Source organism: Myzus persicae, unplaced genomic scaffold (assembly GCF_001856785.1).
Source record: "Myzus persicae strain clone G006 unplaced genomic scaffold, MPER_G0061.0, whole genome shotgun sequence".
Lineage (NCBI taxonomy): Eukaryota > Metazoa > Arthropoda > Insecta > Hemiptera > Aphididae > Myzus > Myzus persicae.
In genome coordinates this window covers 712,899-735,747 of record NW_019102620.1, presented here as the reverse complement: position 1 = coordinate 735,747, position 22,849 = coordinate 712,899, and the positions used below count along the sequence as shown (strand labels likewise).

The following is a 22,849-nucleotide window of genomic DNA, read 5'->3' as shown; positions in this document are numbered from 1 at the left end:
AAAATAATAACTAGTCTTAAGCAAAATAACGCACAATACTGCAACGTTTAGGTAAAATAAATAATTAATGATATTAGTATTCTATGATTATAAGATAATACATTCATAAAAAAAACGAGGAAGCACAATAAAAAATAATTTCTAAGTTAAATAGTTTTTGATTAATCAGTTATTAAAATATAAACAGAATAAATAATCGTATTTGGTATAAGTTAACAACATTAACCTTTTTATAATTACTTGTTTTAAAATACTAACAAAAATTAAAGGTTGATAACAGGCAAGTACATAACATTTAAAAACATTTTGATTATTAATGTAGCATAATATTTAGTGATACAATGACAAGACCAAAAGTAGACTAAAAATAATACACTTATTTCTATTTTGACTCGATTAAAATATGACAAAATTAAATTTCTCAAAAAGGAACATACAATTTAAATAATATTTTATTTATGAATTTAATAATTTTAGCTATTCGTTAATTATACAAATACAATTTATTATGAATAACTAAAATTAATTTCAGTAAACAAAATATTATTAAATATATTATCATAACTCATAAATACATACTGGCTAAATGCCATAAGCCAATATTAATAATAATTATTGTTTAAAAATATTTAATCAGTCATTTTAAATGCTCATTTTCAATTATTTAAGGAACAATATAAATAGTAAGGCATCAAATTGTATGTTAAGATTAAAGATGGTAAGGAAATCAATGTACAAAATAAAAAATGAACTATTTAAAATGAAATTAAAGACAAGGAAAAAAATACTTTTATGACTACTATACAATTATAATGTCAAGTTGAATATAATATAATTTATACAAATTTCAACTATAAATGTATAATAATTTTTTTGTAATTAATTCCAATTAGTTAATAAGTATTTTCATTTGGTATTTTAGTCACCCATATTCTAAATCAATTGTTGTGTTTCAATTACAATAATTCATCATTTTTATTGTTTTACAGTATTATTTTAATGTATACAAATGTAAATAATAATATTAAATAGAAATTATGTTTTGTTATTGAAAATACACTTAATGCATGGCAATAAATTATCAGTAATTACTTTTGAAAAATTAAAAATTAAATCATTTATTTAATTAACGTGATTACCTATAGCATTATTGAGTTACTTTAATTACATAATTATATGTATATATCTTGAAATTCATAAAATGGTCAGAAAAAATTCAAAATTGTTTAAGAATTTAGATAATACATAGTATAATATATTGTTAAATATAGATGGTATTACTAACTTGAAACAATAAAATAATTTTTCTTTGAAAACAATATTTGACTGAAGTATAGATGTCTTTTATTGAAAACATTACCTTGTATATTATGCGGTATAAATGTAAATACATATTTGTACCATACAAATTGATCAGTAAGATGAGTTTAAAAACTACTTAATACAGTTTAATTTATTGAACATCGCTGAATGGTTTGTTTTTTTCCTTAACTGTATTGAATAACTGTTATAAAGTAAGCAACTTACTGATAAATAATAAGAATAAATTGGTTAAACACACTTCACAAATTCAAATAATACCAACTTCATAAAATATATGTCTAAGATCATACTATTTTTTTATAATTCATCTCTAAATATGTAATATCCCTCACTTTCTGGAGAAATAAATGTATAATAGTTGTCCAATACTTCGTTAAAGCTTAGTACGCCGTCTTGGTTCTTGTCTGCTTTCAAAATTAAATTTTCTGCTTCACTTTCTGCAATCATGCTGTAAAATTAAATGTGCAATAAGTATTATACATTATTCATTTCATATCACAATACATATTGTATGTAAAAGATTTTCTTATTTGAATTTAATTGAATATTTAAAAATTATAATTATATTTTAATTTCAAAGATTTTTTTAAAATAAATGGGTAACACTTATATTTATAATATATCAAAAAAAATTTGCTAATAATGTGATTTATAAAGTTATACATTTATATGAAGTTATATTATATTATATTTATATGGTGGAGATATAAAACCATAGTAGTATTAAATTTCTCACTTATTGTTTGGTGATGCCCAATTATGCACTTCACCTTCATCTAATACTCCGTCTTTATTAACATCGAGTTCTACAATAAACTTGGATTTTTCTTCCTGAAGCCATTCTTCAGAGTGTTCTGCTCCTAAAATGTAGTTAAACAACTTTTACAGAAATTCATGCTTATTGAAAAAATTAAACAATATTAAGTAAAATTATCTTACTTCTATCTCCTATAAACTCATCAAATGTAATTTTTCCGTCTTTATCACTGTCAAATCGATTCATTACACCACGCAATACTGCAGGTTGCATGTGGGAGTAATCTTCGGGAGTATAAAAATAGCGAAATTCTTCTTTACTTAAATGACCGTCCTTATCAACATCAGCAGCCAAAAATAATTGTTTTTCATCTTCTGTCATCTAAATAAAAACCACAAATGATTAGTAGTTTTAAATTTGTATAAAATATTTATGGTATTTTTTTATTATTATCATGTTTATTAGAAAGTGTGGAGACTAAAAGGACATGCTATTATCAATTTCGCTCATCACTTGGTGGATCATTGTGATGTATTATAGAATTATTATTACAAATGTAATTCATTACTTTATAAAAAATTGGCAATTAAGCTGATTTATTTTTATATAATTGATTTTTATCAAAGTTGAAGTAGAAAATTTTACAGGAGGAAATTGGTTTATCACATTAACGTTTTTATAACTCTGTCAAAGTAATGATGATCATGAAAATAAAATACTCCAAATTCCACTCAGAACTAAATAAATGCTTGTTTTTTGTATAGAGTCTGTGTACTGGTGATTGGTGACTCCGCCTACTAGATGCCTTGTGCAATCAAAAGATAATATTTGAAGTGACGTACACTCACATAAAGAAGTGCATTTTTAAAATATGCAGGTGGCAGCTTGTGTTGAAAGCACAAGGCACTAACACCGGTACTAGGTGTTGCAAACTTTAAGACAGGTGGAATCACCAACCGCTAGTATGTTTGACACGGACTCTAGTAAATTTAATGTATTCCATGACAAAAATTAAGATTTCTTTATTAAATTATTTATCAAACAATTACTTCATCATCAAAATGTTCACTTGAACCATAAGTGTCACCAACATATTCCTTCCATGTAATATAGCTGTTTTCATCAAGATCACTAGTTAGGAATTCCGCATCAGATTCTTCAGTTGATAATTTCCTAAAAACAATACATTATGGATGAAATTTACATATTTTAGAATTTGAAGAAAATGTTGATTGCATAAAATACTCAGTATAATAATATATTATAGGAACTAGAATAAATATTTATATTAATTGTTTATGTTTTACTTTAAATTTATATTTTAGTAAAATTATAAACACATAATAATTGAATAAAATATTTACAAAAATATGTTTAAACTAGAATCACCTTATTCCAATTTTATCACTTCAATATTTTATTTACGTCCATTTTAAATAAATAATAAGATATTTATCAACATCACATTTGAGGCTATCATAAAGGCTGAATCTTTTATGTTGTATATAATTATAAGTACTTATTTGCTGTTTTATAATATTGTTAATTGAGATATTATCATTACCTCTTATAGTTAAAATATGAAAAACCTGACATAGATGTGTAAAAATATGTTGATGGATTTTGTTGTTTTCATATATAATGCTATTCAATTTAATTTAATTTAAATTATGAAACTACTTAGTTCTGGTAAAATAACACATGTGTACAAAAACAATATAAAACAATTAAGAATGTTATATAACACCTGATGTATTTCACAACTTGTACACAAAGTACACATAGTAAACAAAACAAAACAAAAAATGTGTACAATATGCTTATACATACCTAAATAATATGAATTATTTTAAAATATGATTGTTCCATAGTACTTTTGTGTTAGCTAGTATTACTAAGTAAAATATTTTTCATAATAGTTGGTACAGCTCATAACTTTGTAAATAAAATAATTTATAAGTAATATCAATTTAAAACATGTTAAAATGTTAACAAATCTAATATTAAAAATTTAATGATGTAACAGAACCAATATGATTTTACCATTATTTTTCAATAGTAATTTACTAGTTTTATTTAAATATTAATTTTTTTTTTTTATATACATTTTGTAGCATTTGCCTGGAAATTACATGGGAAAAAAATATAAAACTAAAAAAATTATAGCTTGAAAAGTCAAAATAAATGTATCATATACCTGATAAAAGGTTCTTAATATATATAGTATTCATATTATAATACATTTTAGTTAAAGGTAGAGCACAATCGTTTGTTAATAAAAAATTTTCTATCTATGAATATCAATGTATAAGATTAAACTATCTTTATATAAATAATAAGATACATAATTCATAGTTACCGATAAGAATCCAATAATTTTTCTAACAGTTCTTTTTTTTCAATCAAACCATTTTTATTTATATCCATACTTTCGAGTATAATGGTCATCCGTGATTTTATCTCCGATGGTTCTAAATGTTTTATATCTTCTAATTCATCCTCTTCACCTTAAAGCAAAGTACAAAATTAAATTAATACAATTTCATAACTGATGAACATCATATTACTATCCTTTTTTTTTAATTTGAGATAACCTGACAACAATGGCCATTGGGACGTGGAATGCACATGGATTTACAATTTACACATCATATTTATTTTTAAAAAAGGATCGAAGGTTAACAAATTTATCAGTAAGATTTTGAATTTGGTTGAATAGATTGACGGCTACAATGAATTTGTTAGTAGTAAAGATAGAGCCGGGGTCATGATTGAATGAGTGGAAATTTAGAATTTTGAAGATCATATTATGTTTATACAGAACATCATCATATCTTTATTTTTTTTAAATATAAATATCAAGTAAAAACATAGGTATGCATGCATGTTTATATATTTATTAAACATTTATCAGAGTCATCATCAGTATTATTAGGTAAATTAATAATAAAAGTATTGTCAACGTTAATGTATTTTAGGCAGATATTTATTAGGGTTTTAATTTTTAGTTCTTAGCTGTATTACATATCATAAAATATTAAGTATTTATGTAAAATAAAAAAATATGTCGGCTGGATAGTAGAAAAGAAGTAGCGAGCATCTTACCCAAGATTCCGGCATAAGCAGAGTCAGTCCGGTGGTCATGTTCAGAGATTGCCCTGCGCCTAGAAATGATTAGGTTTTCTTCAATTTCCTGACCGTCGGTCAAGTGACCAACGCCAGACAAGACAGCTGCTAGCAGCGTCTCGGTGACCGCCATCAGAACAAAAGTAACAGGAAAATAGTTCATCGTTGGTGCTGGTAAAAAACAAAGGAATTTCCGCCGATTGTCGTTCAGTAGTAGGTTCCTATGTCACCGGTGGCCGTCAACGAAGCACTCGGCAATAACTACTAACTAGTAACTTGAAACTAGTAAGTACAAAGTGTGCCTGTCGGCTATATGAGGCCCTCGAGTCCAGACAGTCGTCACTCGTCAGTCGTATTGTCGTAAACTCGTAACAGTCGTAACTGATGGTGGTTCGGCGATTCGGCGGCGATACACTGACGGAGTGATAACGTTGTAGGTGATAACTCAGCGAATCATATCGCTGTGAGTGATAACACAGACTTCTGCCGACTGGAGTTTTGCGTATTGCCTAAAAATGGTTAATGCCTAATTGTAACATTAGTCATTACAGAAACTCGCTCATTATTGTGTATAATACTTATTATTAATTATTTTATAGTTACTTATTATTAATTTATAATAAACATTTTAACATTTTAATTTCTGAAAAAATTATTAAATTAAAACGAAATTTTCTCTTTAACACGATAAGCTGTCTATATCCCTTTATATTTTCTTATTTATAATTCTGATTGTACAACCTAAGCTCACAGTTCAGAGTGCCTATACCTAATTACTTATTATTAGTTATTATTCATTAAGTCATTACTCATTGTTAGGTACCATTTGTTACCAATTGTATGATTTTATAAGGTCATCTGGTATCTATCAGCTTCCTTAACGGATTAAGAGGACCAGGGCGCTACACCCGCATTATGTATGTATAACATAGCAAAAATTGTTTTGCGGGGGATAGAACCACTTAGGCTGTAGTGACAGTTTAGACTCTAAATGTATATACAATATAGTTAAGATTTAAGAACATTATCTGTGAAATATAGTTTTTATATTTTTTTATAGCACTTATACGAAAAACATTCTTATTGTTTCAAAATCCATTATTTTTTAGTTTTTCAAACTTAAATAAAATCTTTGTAGTTATTTTATCAAAAAAATAAAACCGATACTTCACAGCCAAAGTTCTTCTTTTCATGTGGTAAAAATTTTGTTTCTTAGTTATGAATATAGCCTTCTCGGGTTAGGTTAGGTTTTTTTTGCTATGTGATACATTTGTATGAGTAAGACGGAGACATGTAGATTGAGACTTTTACAAAAAATATACAGACAACATTTTTTATCAATATTATATAAAAGTTATAGAAAATAGTCGTTAAATATATCGCTTTCCAAATAGCTTTTCTATACGACTATATACCTACCTATATATTGCTTTAACTCTATCGTTGCATTGCGAATAGTCGCATAGCTTGCAGTTGATATTTGAAGGTAATACCTGACTACCTGAGGTATTCAAAAAATTAATATATAGATATACCGTGCCTCATATACCTACATGATATAAAATTTTTATTTTATTCCGAGTTTTTTTAGAGAAATATTCATAGTGTTTACTTATAATTGATTGTAAACCCTGTCCTATTATTATTATTAAACGAACAACTAACTATGAAATCGAACTTACCACATTTAAAATGATATATCACACATAAAGATTGTAATTATTGATCCCGGTTACCTTACTAGACTTACTTATCTCGATTTTCCACCTCTGACTGACCTAGATGTGTATTGTGCGTGTGTTATAGTTCAGCTAGAATTGGTTGGGTTTGCCGCTCAAAAACTATAGTGAGCTATGTGATGTAGTTATACATCATTAGATGTATAGATCGCCTACAAATAACGGCTCTTTTGGCCTAAAAGATAAAAAATTGTATACAACGTAGGTATTTGAGCCAATAAATATATATGTATGATGATATACTTAGATGAATCTAAATTGATTATCTGTGCTACACTGGTGCAGGTAACGATGTATAAAAATAATAATAATAACAATGGTATAATTTGCACCAACACAGAAATATATAATAGGTACCTGCACACAGATTAACAAACTATAGTGGAGCGCAGCTGGAATCTGGTTGCTGGTCCCTATCTAAAAAATGGTTAAAATTTAGCACAAAATACACAAAAAATTATACACAATAAATATTAAAAATGATAATAATATGGCGATTTGCTCTAAGTCTTTATTCGTTGGCTTGAGAAAGCCCCGGAAAAAACATTTAAATAGTTTTCATTAAAATACATAAGAATACTATTTATCACAACAGGTAAAATATTTTATTTTCAAATAATGTTGTTGTATCAATGAATTGTGAATTGCATAAGTAGGTATTATGTTTATTACCTATACTCAGATATCTATGCTTAATAAATCATTGACAATATCATTATGATTTTCATATTTTTATTACCCATCAAATTAATATTTTAAATTAACAAAACAAAGTCGTCCACTTTTGTGGGTTCTATTTACATGCCATTTAATGATTTAAGCATATATTTCCTCATTATTATTCACATAGTGTCATCTAGCCACATATAATGATTAAAGTCATAAGTTGAAAATAATAAAATATAGATAGGTATTAGTGGTTTTATTGTTGTTATAATAATATTACATATTTTTCACTTCATTTATAAGTATTGTATAATATATAGGTAAAAACAATTGTATTTAAATTAACAATTAGCCTTCAAAACTTTTAAGTTATTCAAGCTGCAGTTCCATTCTTATTAGTTTTTTGATTATTACATCATAATTTATTTTTGACAAAACTTCATTTATCAGTTCGTCTATAATTGATTCTGTAATTCTTAATAAAGAAAAAAATCATTAATTTATATAAAACTAATAATTGATACAATTAAAAATATACTTAACATAAACATTTTTCCTAGAAAAAAATAATTTTGAAAAAAGTATAGAACTTAGTAAGGATAAAATAAAGCTTTGGAGTTTAATGAAGTTTGGAAAAGTTTTTTGAAAAATGATGATTTAGAAATAAATAAAATAATTGTATTAAATGACAACCTCTGAACAATTTATAATTGTTTTGAATTACCTATCTGTTAATCATATGTTTATTGTTTATAGAACATTATATGAATAAATATTATATTTTGTTACCTACCATAGGTACTTTTATTAAATAAATAATTTTTAGGTAGGTTTGTAAAACAAAAATATTTATTACTTGATAAATACAAATTGAAAATGTTTAACTTTAGAAAACCAAAATAACTTGTGTTAGTTAAGTCAACATTAAGAATCGTAAGTTTAAAATAAATATCCGGAAATCATATTAAGATTTAGTTAATGTACCTAATCAAAAAATACAATCACATACTTTGGGGTATTTACCACAATAATAATCAAGATACCAAAGATATCTTCTCCACATCATTGGTATATTAATGGTATATATTAATATTGTATTATAATACAAATTATAAATATATTTACTTGGATAAAATATTAACATCATGTTCTGTTGTTAATGATTTTTGTTTGAAATTTATTTTATATAAATAATTATTATTTGCATGTTCCTGAGCTATGTTTAAAAGCATAGATCCATTTTGAGAAAGTCTTAAATCTTAATAACATACAAATAATAGATTAAAATTTAATTAATATTTGGTATATTTTTTAATTAAATATAGGGTAATTTGTTGCATAATATGCTTTAGACTTTTTAAAAAAAATCCTCTATTTGAACAATAAATTTAACTAGTTTAGTACTTTTAATGGGAAAATTTCTCCAGATGTTTTCTTTTACAATGAATAGACCAACATTACTGGTTATTGTTAATTGGTTTGACCTGAAACATCAATTAATTAATTAAAACTATTATCAGTTATCACAATATCATTAAGAGGTAAGCCAACAAAGTCATAACTTATAATGTATAAATTATGTTTAAAGTAAATTCCTTTAAGGTTTTCAACGCCTTAAATACCCACCTGACAATACACTGGTAGATATAGATTTTTGAGTGTTCTTATTATTATATTTTGTTTAATATTGCATTATAATATTCATCAAATGATTTTTAAATTATATACTTACTTAAATACTTTTGAAGCAGTTGGAAATTGAATTGCTTCATTAGTATCAATTAATTTTTCATCCTGTATCTTTTTAAAAAACAATTCATAGTTTGTTTCCTAAAATAAAATTAGGTGCTATAAAAATTATAAGCATAATATGCTATATAGTATATAATATGTCTTACATTTGATTTTCCAAAAGGGTATTCTTCCATTACAGTTTTGACATTGTCTAAATTATTTTTCATTCTTAAATTGTCTTTTGATACTATTTTATTTTTTGTTAATTCATTTGATTTTTTTGACCATCCCTGAGCATAATATGATCCCAATTTTGGTTTATCTTGATTATACATACTTAATCGATTTGAGTTGGCCGAAAACAATTGGGTTTTAGGTTTACTTAAAGCTTTATAAGAAAGCTTATTTAATATATTGTTATCAACATTGTTACTATGATGGCCATCGTCTGTGTCTTTATAACCAGATTCCTCCAATATATTCTCTAAATCTTTGCAATGTTTAACTAAATCCTAAAATTATTAAGTCAAAAAATATTCATGTAGTATGTAATAGTGATAATGACAGAACAATTTTAGTTAATATATTACGTACAAAACTTTCTTTCTTTCTTTTCTTATATATTTCACCATATATATATTTTCCAGTAGTTGACGATAAAGCAGATATAATTTGGATCAAATTTTTCATTTTACTTTGAATAGGGTTATAAGTTCCGGCTTCCAAAGTTTTTGAACATATCTTAAGGAAGTATAGAATATTTAAATGCCTACATATTATTTATAACTAGGGAACGGATTTTATTGTAAATACATATTTTTATTGGAATGAGATATTTTTAATCTGATAAAAAATGTGCACGATTCAGACCATTCTTATTAAAATAAGGCCAATTTTATTTTACATATTTTTACATATTTGGGTAAAAATACATATATTCGCATATTTTGTAAATAACTGAATATTTCGTAAATATTTGGGTATTTTTGGTTTTTTTCGTCAATTCACGTCAAAGATTATTTGCCTTATCTTAATGGCATTCAGATACCCTATGGTCTATATATTAATATTATACGCTATCGACGAAAGCCTAAAATAATAATATTTGTAATTTTCAATGACGATAAACATTATCTACGTTCTCTAAATGGACTTACGTACTTTATACACTGCTATCGTATTATACACTGTGGACAAGTGTGAAGTGGGTAGTTAACATGTTTATTCAATGTTACGGTCTTCAGTCTTCAGTCTAGTTACTGTTCTGGCGGGAGTAATCATTTGCATCGTTTTTTTCTTCATATCTACATCGAAATTTTGTTGTTTTTTTTATAAAATTGTTTAAAATACCTAAAGTTGTAAGTTCATTCAATAATAAGGTAGCCGCATATTTAAAAGAATTTCCGAATGAAACATTTCAAAGTGATGGGAAAGTTTTATACTGTAAATGTTGTGAAAAATCGGGGTTATTAACTATCATTACGTCAGTTGATGTGTAACGTTCATTCAGTCAATACAAACATTTTACGACCAAATCGCCGCCATTTTACGTTTTTAAATCTTAGAGAATATGTAGTTTCGCATTGTTTTAATAATTATTAATTAGATAAGAGATACAATTGTCAATTGTTATACTTACTTTTAGTACTTATTTTTTCTGTTAAGCGGTCTTTGCATATTTTGAATTTTTTTTACATATTTCAATAAAAATAATTACATATTTATGTACATATTTTGATTTTTTTATTACAATAAAATCCGTTCCCTATTTATAACTAATTGTATTTATAAATACATTACCTTTGTGGCATTAATTGTTAATTTATAGCATTTAATTAATTTAATTTGAAAGTCTTTTCTTAATGTGCCATTTTTTTTATTGTGTAGGTCTTCATTTTTTGATTCTTTTTTAATTTCAGAAAGCTGAAATACAATTATTAATTCAAAATGTTATAATAGTCAATGATGTGATCTAACAACAAAATTCAACAACCTGATCTACTGATAAATTGGGATTACTTGATAATTGTTTGACTCTGTTATGGAATAAGTTTATGCCTACCACCAAAAAAGAGGACAAAATAGGATCAACCATTTACAGTAATCAGTGGCAGGCTCAGGTTACAAAATGTTGTAAACGATTATAGACTTGCAGGTATTTATTATATTATATGATCAACCAAAAAAATATGCACTTTGCATTGAAATTCGGGCCCTAATTATATATAATAAATGTAAAGTCAAATTCAAGAGATGTCACCCATAAAAAAATTAAATATTTGGTGACTTTTTAAAATTAATTTATTGGCAACTTTTGACAGCAAATTTTCTCTTGGATCACAAAGTTAACTGTCACCCAAAATATGTTTAAGAATTTTTTTTTTTGTTTGTAATCAAGGATTCTTCCAGTATAAGTTCTTTGATTTTCTTCAACAGCAACTTTTCTGGTATGACAGTGAATCTAGTTGGTGCATTAAGGAGGTCAAAATTTAAAATTTCCAATAGTTTTCAAAAGCAACGGGAAAAGTAAGCAAAAATCTAAGGAAAAACTGGAATTTTTAGCCAAACCCAGTTTTTGACAAAATCGATTTTGGTTTTCAATGTAACTCTAAAAAAATTAACAATAGATAGGTACATGAAATTTTCACTAAATGTTTGTGTTAGCATTTTTTATACACCATACAATTTTAAAATATTTTGACTCGTGTTGAACCATTCATAGAAATCATAGCCATATGAAATGTTCGTTTGTTATTCGTTTTTTTAAACTAATGTCCATAACAAACTTTTCACTCAGTCAAAAAACTTGAAAATGTAATACAAAGTCCTCGTAAGTTGTTGTTAGTGCACATTAAAAAAAAATTGAGCGTAAATCTACAATAATTTTTGATGAGAGTTTTAACTTAGAATTTTCAATTTTGCCGACAGTCGTAAAAATCACGGAAATTAGCAAATTATATGTATTTAGTTATTCATAATCTTCTGTTATAAAGTGTCGCTACAGTTTGGCTTCTTTTTTCACCCGTAGCATCTCAAATAAATTAATGTATATCCGCATACATGCTTATTGTAAATTTTAATTACAGATTGTATGTTTTTTTAAATAAAGTTTAAAAAAAAAAAGAAAAAAAAGATATTCATAAAAAATTTTCTTTTTTTATCTAAGATTTAAAAATGTAACACAAGATTCCTTATATGCTTATCTACCTTTATAAAAAATTAATTTCTACTGGAAAATCAAATTAAATTTTTATGAGTTTTTTCCAAATTTTTACATTATTTGATGTTCACTCGATTTCTCTTGCAGTGATTTTCTTATTTTGTTTTTATTCAAAAACAATTTACTGTAGACACATGCAATTTAAATCACATGTTTATTTCATCAGATCATATACTTGATAAAATTTTTAAAATATTTTGATTTCAACTTTCATTTTTTTAAATTTTTTTTTTTAAATGTCAATAAAATTTATTAGTTGGGTCAAAAGGCATGAAGATTTAATGCAAGACTTTTGATATAGATATCGTTACAATAGCAGTTGAAGAATATTAAAAATATATAGTCACGAAAGTTCAAATGTTGACAGTATTTATCAAATTAAAAATTGAAAATGTTTTTGTAGTTAAAAATTTATAAAATTTTCAATTTTTACAGCTAAGGATTGAAAATTTAAAACAGATTTCCACTTAAGCTGTGTTTTCTGTAAATAAAAAATCTTAAAAATATATTATTCATATGGTTATTTTGTTCAGACATTTTAAGTTCAAATTTGGACAAAATCGCATATTAATACAAACAATAATGTGTATCATTTTGTTGTAATTCGGTTCCAAAACAGCCCAATTTTACATAGGTATATTTAATATTTTTCCAGTATCGCTGATAATTTAAGAATAATATTAATTCGACTTACCGGCTACCATATTAAAAATAAGTAATAACAATATGTCAATATAAAATATCATAGACTGCAGACATTTTACATACCGTCTCCGCTCAGATTCGATTTTCGTAAACCTACAATGATGTGATATCATTGAATTAAAATTTAATATCATTCATTACAGCGAAATCCTAGATGCCCTAAAGTACAGCAGAACGACATCCACTTAACCGCTTTTAATTACTGTATATATATACTAGGTTATATACTAAAAGGTTTCCATTGGAACTTATTTTCATATTTCTGACCACCAGGGGCACCCGAAGAAAAATACGTTCAACATGCAAGGAACAAAATGCAGTTTAGTAAAAGTGCTTGTTTTTAAATTTTAAAAATGTGTATTGTAATTATTAGTACCTGCTTTTTAAACTAGGTATTTATTTATGTACTAATTAATAAATTGTTCCATCTTAGCCAACTTAAAAAAAACATAGATACCTCTAATAATAAAAAAGTGGATAAATGGGTAACGCTCCGATGTACATTAGATGTCTAGGATTTCATTGCAATAAATATGTTAAACTTGAATTCAAATGGTATAAATTCATTGAATACAATGACGATTCTGAGAGAGCCTATATTTTAGTTTATTGCAATGTATATCATGATGTATAATTGTAATCAAATTACCTAATTTATTTTACTATTAGCCATTAAAGGCATTAAAACTACAGTAAATTAAATACCTACATTTTTGCAGAAAAAATTTCAATTTAAAATATCATTAATGACACAATTGTGTGTATACAATTATGAGTACCACAAAGGTACCATGTACCTGGTAATAATATTATTAAATTACAACAAAATAACTAAAACAGTTATTTTTGGTTAAAATGTGTAATTTCGTCCAAATTTAAACTTAAAATTACTAAAAAAATAAACTGTTTTTCTATATATTTTTAATTTTTTGATTACAGAATTATCTACTAACATGCAACTTAGTCTTAAATGTTCAATCTTTTTAACAAAACTAATGTTTTTAAACTGCTATTGTAGCAATATATCAGTTACCCGCATGTATTAAATTTTTAAGCTTTTTGATCCAATTAATACAATTTTATTGAAATTTATAGAAAAAAAAAACTTAAAGAATTATAAACTGAAAATGTCCGTCAACAGCTTAAAACGAGTCAATATATTTTGAACATTTAATTTAGTTTAAGAAATGATAAAATAAACATTTGGTGACAATTTTAAGTTTCTAGAGCTATTCATTTTTGAATTTCAACAAAATAGGAAAATCTTTCCATGAGAAATCAGAAATGTTAACTTCAAACGCTCATATAAAAATTTAATTTGACTTTTCGGTAGAATTTTTTTTTATAAATGTAGGTAGATAAGCTTTAAAGTTATAACTTATAAGGAATCATGTATTAAGTTTTAAAATCTTAGATTTAAAAAAAATCTTTAATACATTTCTAACTCAAATAATATGCAAATTTTCGCGATTTTTGCGTAGAAAATTTTAAATTCAAACGCTCATATAAAAATTATTGTGAATTTACACTCGACTTACTTTTAAATTCCCACTAAAAAAAACTTACGCGAAGAACTTTGTATTACATTATGAACGAACGAAATTTTTTTATAGAAATGTATGTAAAAAAATTGTGTATGTCTATAAATAATTCAACACGAGTAAAGTTATTTATTTATGGTGTTTAAGAAATGTGGATATAAACATTCAGTGGATATTTCATGTATCTATGGGGTAATTTTTTCTATAGAGTTACATCTAGAACCAAAATCGATTTTGTCAAAAACAATTTTTGAGCAAAAATCTCAGTTTTTCCTTAATTATTTGTTTGTTTTTCCTGAAGCTTTTTAAAACCATTGGGAGTTTTTTACTTTTGAACCTCCGAAGTACCAATTAGATTCATTTCCCTATCAGAAAAGAAACGATTGAAGAAAATTGAATCATTTTTACTGTCCCAAAACGTAATGACAGACACAAGCAATTTTTTTTTTTTAAAAACGCCACATCGTAAAATTTATACTTTCATCGGAACGATCTAAAAATTGAAACAGTAATTTTTACTTTTTTATTTAGGTTATCACAATTTTTTTAAAGTAGGAAAAAACTATTTTACTGTATTTCAAAATTTCAAAATTATTGTGTATTATTGTAAATTTTAAATATATATAATAGGTAATACATTTTTTTTAACCACAGTGGTGGCTGCATACCACTATTTACTAATTTTTATTTTACCTTCCTAACTGTGCATTACTATTCCTTTTTAAAACCATACAAATTATCATATTAAAATTAATTATGGTTACTTATATTTGATGGTATTTTTCTATTTAAGTCAAATATTACAATATTTACAATTTAAATCAAACTTAAAACCATTATTATTTAATAATAAATTGATAGATAAGTGTTCATTGAACATCAAAGTAAATCATTACTGAATTCTAATTATTTACCAGTGAATTGAGATCAAATATGTAATTATTTGGTAGTTGTTCACATTCTTTAATTTTAATTAGTTTTCTTTTAGCACTTCTTAGAACGGGTGGCAGAAGTGCATTTTCTAAAATATTATAAAATTCATTAAATGTCTTAAACATACGGCTGTAACAAAAGCAAAACATGTAATGGAGTTAAAATTAATTAATTAATATTAAAATATTATAAGTATAGTAAATACTTTCTAAGCCCGTGTATATGATTAAGATCAAAAGGATCATGCAATAAGTGTAAATTAACTGAACCATGTGGGCTAAATTGGCTGTTAGTGTATTTATGTAATGAGTGTTCACTTTGTTTAACTTCTGAATCATTTTCAATAGTATATATTTTTTTAGAGTCTGTATCTTTAGTTGATTCCATTAAAATGTTCCAATGTTGATCATCTATTTGTTTTTGTCGAGAGCGATTGATTTTTTTGTAAGTTCTATTAAAATCTCCTTCGGAATTATACTGAAATGATTGAAAAATAATGATAAAAATACTGCAGAAATAATTTAATACTATCCGAATTCAAAAATGGTAATGTACTTCATTTGAAAATAATATTATTCTACTGAAAATTGTTTTTTCAAAAAATTAACCGAGTTTTTAATATTAGTATCTAACTTAGCAAAAAATTCTTTTAAATCATCCATAAATTATTAAAATGTGATTTTGTTAAACTAAATAATCAAATACTCACTTTGAATTTGAAATGGCAATGAAAAATGTAATTATAATAATTTGCACTTTCCACATATTTTAATAGTTAAACCAACATTGTTCGAGGGCTTACTGGCAAATAATTTCTATAACTGACAAATATGCAGAAGTCACAACAATCCGAGTTCCATTGGCTGGCTAACAGACCCACAACAGCAATAACCTAATGATTTAAGAAATAATTTAAATTTGTAATTCTATTTCCTAATTTATGTTATAAATAGGTAATTACAAGGGTACGAATAATCAGTGGACTGTGGGGGTTGAAATACAAGAAAAAATTATTTAGAGCATCACTATATAAAATACTATGATTGAAATTACAAAATTCGTCAAATAATCGTTATCCAATACTCTACCAGTGTACGTGAATCATTATAAAATAAACCATTTACCATAGACTATAGACCTAATAACGAATGGACAGCGCTGAGAAAAAACCAGTGGATTAGAGAGAAAGAATGTTCTACCTATTGATGTATCAGAACCTAGCAATATTGAAAATATGCATGGATAAAAAAATGTAATGTAAATTATGGTCCTCTGTGGCTGTATGATATTCCCAAACGACCCAAACGTATTGCCATTTGCCACCAACGTGGCAACGTCCACTGTCTATTTTCCCTGTCACTCTTTAAAACTATTCTGAATTTCAAATGTTGACTTCCCGAATGCACCAACTAGATTTACGTTACTACCAGAAAAGTTGCTGTTAAAGAAAATTGAAGCACTTTTTTATTGCTCAAACCGTGATGACAGACACAAAATATTCAAAAATAAAAAAACATACATCATTCTCCGCACAGAACCAAAACATACAAACTGCACACATTTACAATATAGCACTTTAAAATTGTATGTCCTAGATTTTTATGGGGGGGGGGGGCTACGGCTAAGTTTAGGGTCTAATCCCCCCAAGCCCCCGTCAATTTGTGCCTATGATATACACACCCACATGGCCACACACCCACCGCGCACTAACACTCTTTAGTCTTGCTCGGCGACCCCGTTCACTTCTTTAGGATCGCTATACATAATGCTCGCACAAATAGGTCGGTCGGTGTAGTGTAGTGGCGTACCTACGGAGTATTAGGTAACCGGCACTCGCGTATTATTATTATACTCAGCCGGCCGGTACACTGTATTACTGTGTGTCTGTGTTACTACGTTACTACGTTATATTAGTTATATTATAATATATCCTAGTGTAGTCATGTCCAGTCATCTATGTCTTAGCACAGAATAAATGGCATCTATTCAGTGATCTTAGTAACTATTAGTTCGTGTCTAAAACCGTGGTTATTTCTATTTCACTCAATTTCGTCCCCGGTTAGGGTGAGGAGAGCCTGGAGAGGTGGTGTCGACTGGTCTGGTAGTCGCTGTCCATTAGTTAATAACATGAACTAAAAATATATCTACTTTAGTATATGATTTATAATTCTATGAAAATAACAAGTCTTATCAATCTACACATGTATTTCCATAGACACACAATTTATATTCTAAGACAGTGATATTTTTACGCATAGCGTAATAAGAATATTTTAAGGACCTATTGAATTTTTCAGGAAAAAAAACAGTCCAAATGTAGATAGGTTGGTCGAATGTTTAGCTACAGAAAATAATATTACAGAATTCAAAACAGTCCTAGTATAAAAATCCAGAAAATATTTAAATACAAAATAAAATGAACGAAAATAATTAGGTACTAAACAATGTAAGCTGATAAAAATCTGTATCAGTAGAACTTAAAACTCCAGAAAATAATATTTACTGCAGAAATTCCACTGAGTATATAATTTCAGAGTGTTTTATAATAGAACAAAATTGTATAGAACGTAACAAAAAATGTTTGCATCAAATATTTTACCTGAAAACTATATAGGGTTTATAATAATGTATGTTTCCAGAAGCATATTAAAATGCCTTAATTGCTAAATAAAATGAGTGGTAACAAAATATGACTTACCTGCTAATAGTAAGTAATTAGTACACATAATATATTAATAAATAATAATGATAATTATCGATTGCAGAAAAAATTAAAAAACAAGTAATGGATAAAATCCACGTTAAAGTAAAATAAGGAAATTATTCTTAGTACAGTAGGTTATATTTCATGTTTATTTATATATCTACCTATGACCTATCTAACCTTTTTTTCATACCCGTCATAATCATATTTATCATAACTCATAAACATTATAATTTAATATTTATTATTTTGTGTTAAATGATAATTACTCGTATTATCATAATATTTTACATTTTTTGAAAGTCACTAATAAATAATAATAGTACATGTTCTAAATTCTAATTAACATTAAATCATAATAATATTGTCAATTGCACAATAATTGCAAGATACACTGGTCATTTTAAAAAAAAAAGGAATAACAGACAATAGTTAAATTCATACTCGTTGTTTTAAAAACCGAACATATTAAAAATAAAAAGTGAAAACATACATTTTTAAAAACAGCTAAGCTGTAGTATTTAAGTGTCTTGCATAGGTGAAGTGTACTTATCATCTTAGGGTGCCTATAATAATTTTATTACTCTTGTGTAATAATTACTAAGGTAGATCGTAGATACTAAGATACCTATGGATTATAAGTTATGACGTATTATTATTTAAAATTTTTTAATAATTATCTGCCGATAATATTATATGTATTTTATTATTAATATTAATTAATATATTTATTATTATCTTATTTATTATATTATTTATTTATTTTACTACAGTATTTTTCTTTTATTTTAATCTAAACTTAGTTATTTATAACTTAGATTAAATATACTAGTATTAGTATATTCTAGTAATTATTATATCTACCCAATAATGGCCACTGGTTTATTTAATCTATGGTTTTAACAACTATAAGACTAGTTTATATTCATTTTGGTGTTCAATTAGTTTAAAATAAGTTATAACAATTATTTATTATTCTTCAACTAAATCGGCAGTCTTTATTAAAATCTTTATTTTTATTTCCTCGAAATCGTATGTAAATACGTTTAGATGCAAATAGTGCAATATTAACGTATTATTGTCATCAATATAACAAATATGACCTTAAAATTGTAAATATGATCTAAAAACTTTTACATTTTAAAATATGCTCTAAAAGAATTGATATTTTCACACTTTTATGAAACACATGTTGTGCTTATTTAGCATACAGTATATGTTCAAAAAATGAGTGATGGGCAAAATTATCTTGGTCTTGCAGTTATGGTCTTGGTCTTGCTGCAAAATATGCATCTGCATGAGCCCTAATAATAACTTACCTATGGCCTATGGGCTACAAAAACAAATTTTCGATATAACATAATAATATCATACCGATATGACTCAATAACTAGTCTATTATAGAATTAAAACAAAATTAAGTACTGTGAAATGTCAATTTGTAATTATTATACAATATACGCGTGTACCGCAGTCGCGGCATACAACTCGACGCAAGTGGGCCTCAGAACACCGATTGAGAACCACTGTCCTATCTCATGAAAGCAATATTCTATACGAATGAACCTTAGCAGGGAAAAATGTTTTGTATCCGTATATAATATAGCCTATATTTAGCCCCCTTTTTGCAGCTCTCAAAATGTGATAACTAGGGCTCGGATGTTTATGCACTTAAAACTACTGTAATATGCTGCATGCATTTATGCACTAAAAAATTACGAAATATGCTGACAAAATATGAGCTAAAAATTATAAAATATGCATTTTTAGTCAATAAAAACACCAAAATATGCACAAAAAAATGTATTACAATTCATAAAACAAAAATATTATATTTTTATTACCCAGTAGTTATTTTTATATATTATTTTTTTTACTACAATTTAAAATACATTTTTCAAATGAACATAGTGTTTTATTTACTTCAATTTATATTATTATTTATTATTTATTATATTATTAGCGTTACACTGTGCTACTATGTTTTTTTCTAATTTGCTCAAATTTGTAACTGCGTCTGTTATCGGTAAGTAAGTTTTTGTAGCGTGAAAAACTTCGTTCTACACCAACTGAAGTTATTGGTGCATATTTGAAAAATGCAAGATCTTCAACCTTCAAATTTTCTTCTATTCCTTCCATAGTCAACTATATATATACCTATATCAACTTCACCGGAATTTATTTTTGAAATTTGTACCAAAGTTTTAAATCCTTTATTTTTGCCATTACGTTCTGAAATTTGTCGTTAATTTCTTTTTCTACTTTTCCGTTAGCCATTTTGAGGGTTTCTCTTGTAGTATTGACAACTTCAATTGATTTGAACAAAGTCAGTCCTGATGAATCTAATTTAGTTATGTTGACTGGTAACATTTTGTAGTTCGCTAATTAAAATTTTTTTTTTTTAAATGTAATAATAAAGCATTTTTGTTTTTAAAATCCCAAAATATGCAACTAAAATACAAAACCATTAAATGTGCAAAATAAAAATAGTATTATTTGATTCAGTAGAACATGAATAAAATTTGTATCCAGATTGGACAATAGAAAAAAATAAGCAATTTCATAAACATCCGAGCCCTAGTGATAACATTGATAAAACGATAACATCATTTTCATTATAAAATATATATTATAATATTTTATTTTATTAAAACAGTTAAGCGAAAATATAATACAAATGTTATAATTAGGTTAAATATTATATTTTGTATTTTTGTTATGAAAACGTACCCAGCTGTTTAAAGTTTGAACCATGGGTCTCATAAACACATATTTAGTTATTTCTAAATACAAAAATCATCTTTTCCTATATTTGTTGCAAAATCATCTTGCCCAGTGTTTAAAATACAAAACTAGATTATTAATACATTTTAATAACTATTAGGCCCATACTAAAAAAACTCATAGCATAAATGTTTCAATGCTGTTCCTTTCACAGAATCTTGAACAACATTTAACACCTTTTTAATAAGAACCAGTATAGATGGTAGGTACTATAGTATTAAAAATAAAAAATGTAGCTACTTGCAATTAATTGATTTTCCTTCTCGTTTAATAAAGATTAAAATATGGAAAAATATGAGAGTAATAAAATGTTATCACTTTTATTACTTTTGGTTTTATACTTTTCTACTATTCTATGTAAACCCAGCAGATAGTCCTATTTATACTATTAATTTTATAGTATATCCAGTGTCTAACATTTGATCTTGATTATTTTATAATTTAATTTTATCTGTAATAATCGGCAAAATAATTTCATTCTGTTCCTCCAGTCTGTTGTTAGTAGTTACTACACACATTTTCTACTTTTTTTTCTTAACTCTATCTCATTTCAAAGCTGTGTTTAATTATGTCCTAGTGTATCACTTGTGGGTTAAAATATAATTCAAGATCAGGTTTTTATAAACATATGAGAACTAAACACGAAAAAGAAAAATATATATATATTTGTGATAAGTGTAGTAGGTACATCATTTTCAAAAAAAAAATTGATCTCATAAAACATTTAAGACATGAAATGCAAATTGACACCTTGAAGAATAAACTTAATTGCACTTTCGAAGAACTCAATAAAACGTTTAGTTCGTTTAAGACTTATCAGCTTCTATTTACGCTTAACTATTTTAATAAATTATAATATTATAAATTATAATGAAAATTATGTTATCGTTTTATTAATGTTATCACATTTTGATAGCTGCAAAAAAGGGGCTAAATATAGGCAATACTATATACAGATACAAAACATTTTTTCCTGCGATTATCCATATTCCATATCGTCGTTCGTCAGTCAAACTCAAGATAGGTCCAAATGAAGGCTACTTTGGAGCTAGACGCCTAGACGAGGCGTATAAAACGCTTTTAGAGTTTTAGCTAAAAAATCTCTAATATATTCAAGACCATTAGAAATAAATGCGAAAACACTAAACACTGTAATATTGTCAACATTTATTTTTCATACATTTTTAAATTTTTTGAGAACAAAATCACTAAGCAATGCAGAATATTTTAACTATATAAAAATAGAAGAAGGAATCAATTCTAGAAATAATTAGTCACGACCGCAACTAGTATGAAATTCTCAAACAGAGAATAACCTCTGGCTCGATACGTTTCAACTTTGTTAAAGTGTTATTATTATTTCAAATATAGGTATTCAATATACTTTGAACCAGTTTACTTATTTTATCAAAGACCACACTTCAACATCAATATCTAGACAAAAAACAAGACGTTATACTTAAATAATTAAGTGTATAAGTGTAGTACTAGAGGACATAAATTAATATTGGATGTTTATTTTTGTGTAATTTAATTTAAATGTAATAATAATCATAGCACTCTATACGCTGCCTTTATAATATACATCACAATACAACTTAAATAATACTTGAATAA

The 22,849-nt window shown here is 25.9% G+C and overlaps 2 protein-coding genes across 3 annotated transcripts; both read right to left on the bottom strand.

Annotated features, from left to right (window-relative positions):
- Positions 1-1,612: 1,612 nt before the first annotated feature.
- Positions 1,613-7,470, bottom strand: LOC111032772 (reticulocalbin-2-like). 2 transcript variants are annotated; one of them, XM_022313225.1, is made up of 8 exons: positions 7,303-7,470; positions 6,957-7,120; positions 5,186-5,715; positions 4,440-4,587; positions 3,130-3,253; positions 2,263-2,461; positions 2,060-2,183; positions 1,621-1,771 (listed from the first exon to the last, which is right to left on the bottom strand). In XM_022313225.1, exons 3-8 carry the CDS (start codon positions 5,367-5,369, stop codon positions 1,621-1,623), a joined length of 930 nt encoding a protein of 309 aa, XP_022168917.1. In that variant the 5' UTR covers positions 5,370-5,715; positions 6,957-7,120; positions 7,303-7,470. The 2 variants fall into 2 exon arrangements, with proteins under 2 accessions (XP_022168918.1, XP_022168917.1); XM_022313226.1 differs by lacking the exons at positions 6,957-7,120; positions 7,303-7,470 and having other exon boundaries at positions 1,613-1,771; positions 5,186-5,369.
- A 504-nt stretch (positions 7,471-7,974) lies between these two features.
- Positions 7,975-20,818, bottom strand: LOC111032735. Its single transcript, XM_022313171.1, has 11 exons — positions 20,678-20,818; positions 16,547-16,636; positions 15,950-16,221; positions 15,726-15,873; positions 11,146-11,268; positions 9,940-10,086; positions 9,510-9,857; positions 9,344-9,441; positions 9,016-9,095; positions 8,737-8,869; positions 7,975-8,086 (listed from the first exon to the last, which is right to left on the bottom strand). Exons 1-11 carry the CDS (start codon positions 20,816-20,818, stop codon positions 7,981-7,983), a joined length of 1,686 nt encoding a protein of 561 aa, XP_022168863.1. The 3' UTR covers positions 7,975-7,980.
- Positions 20,819-22,849: the final 2,031 nt, after the last annotated feature.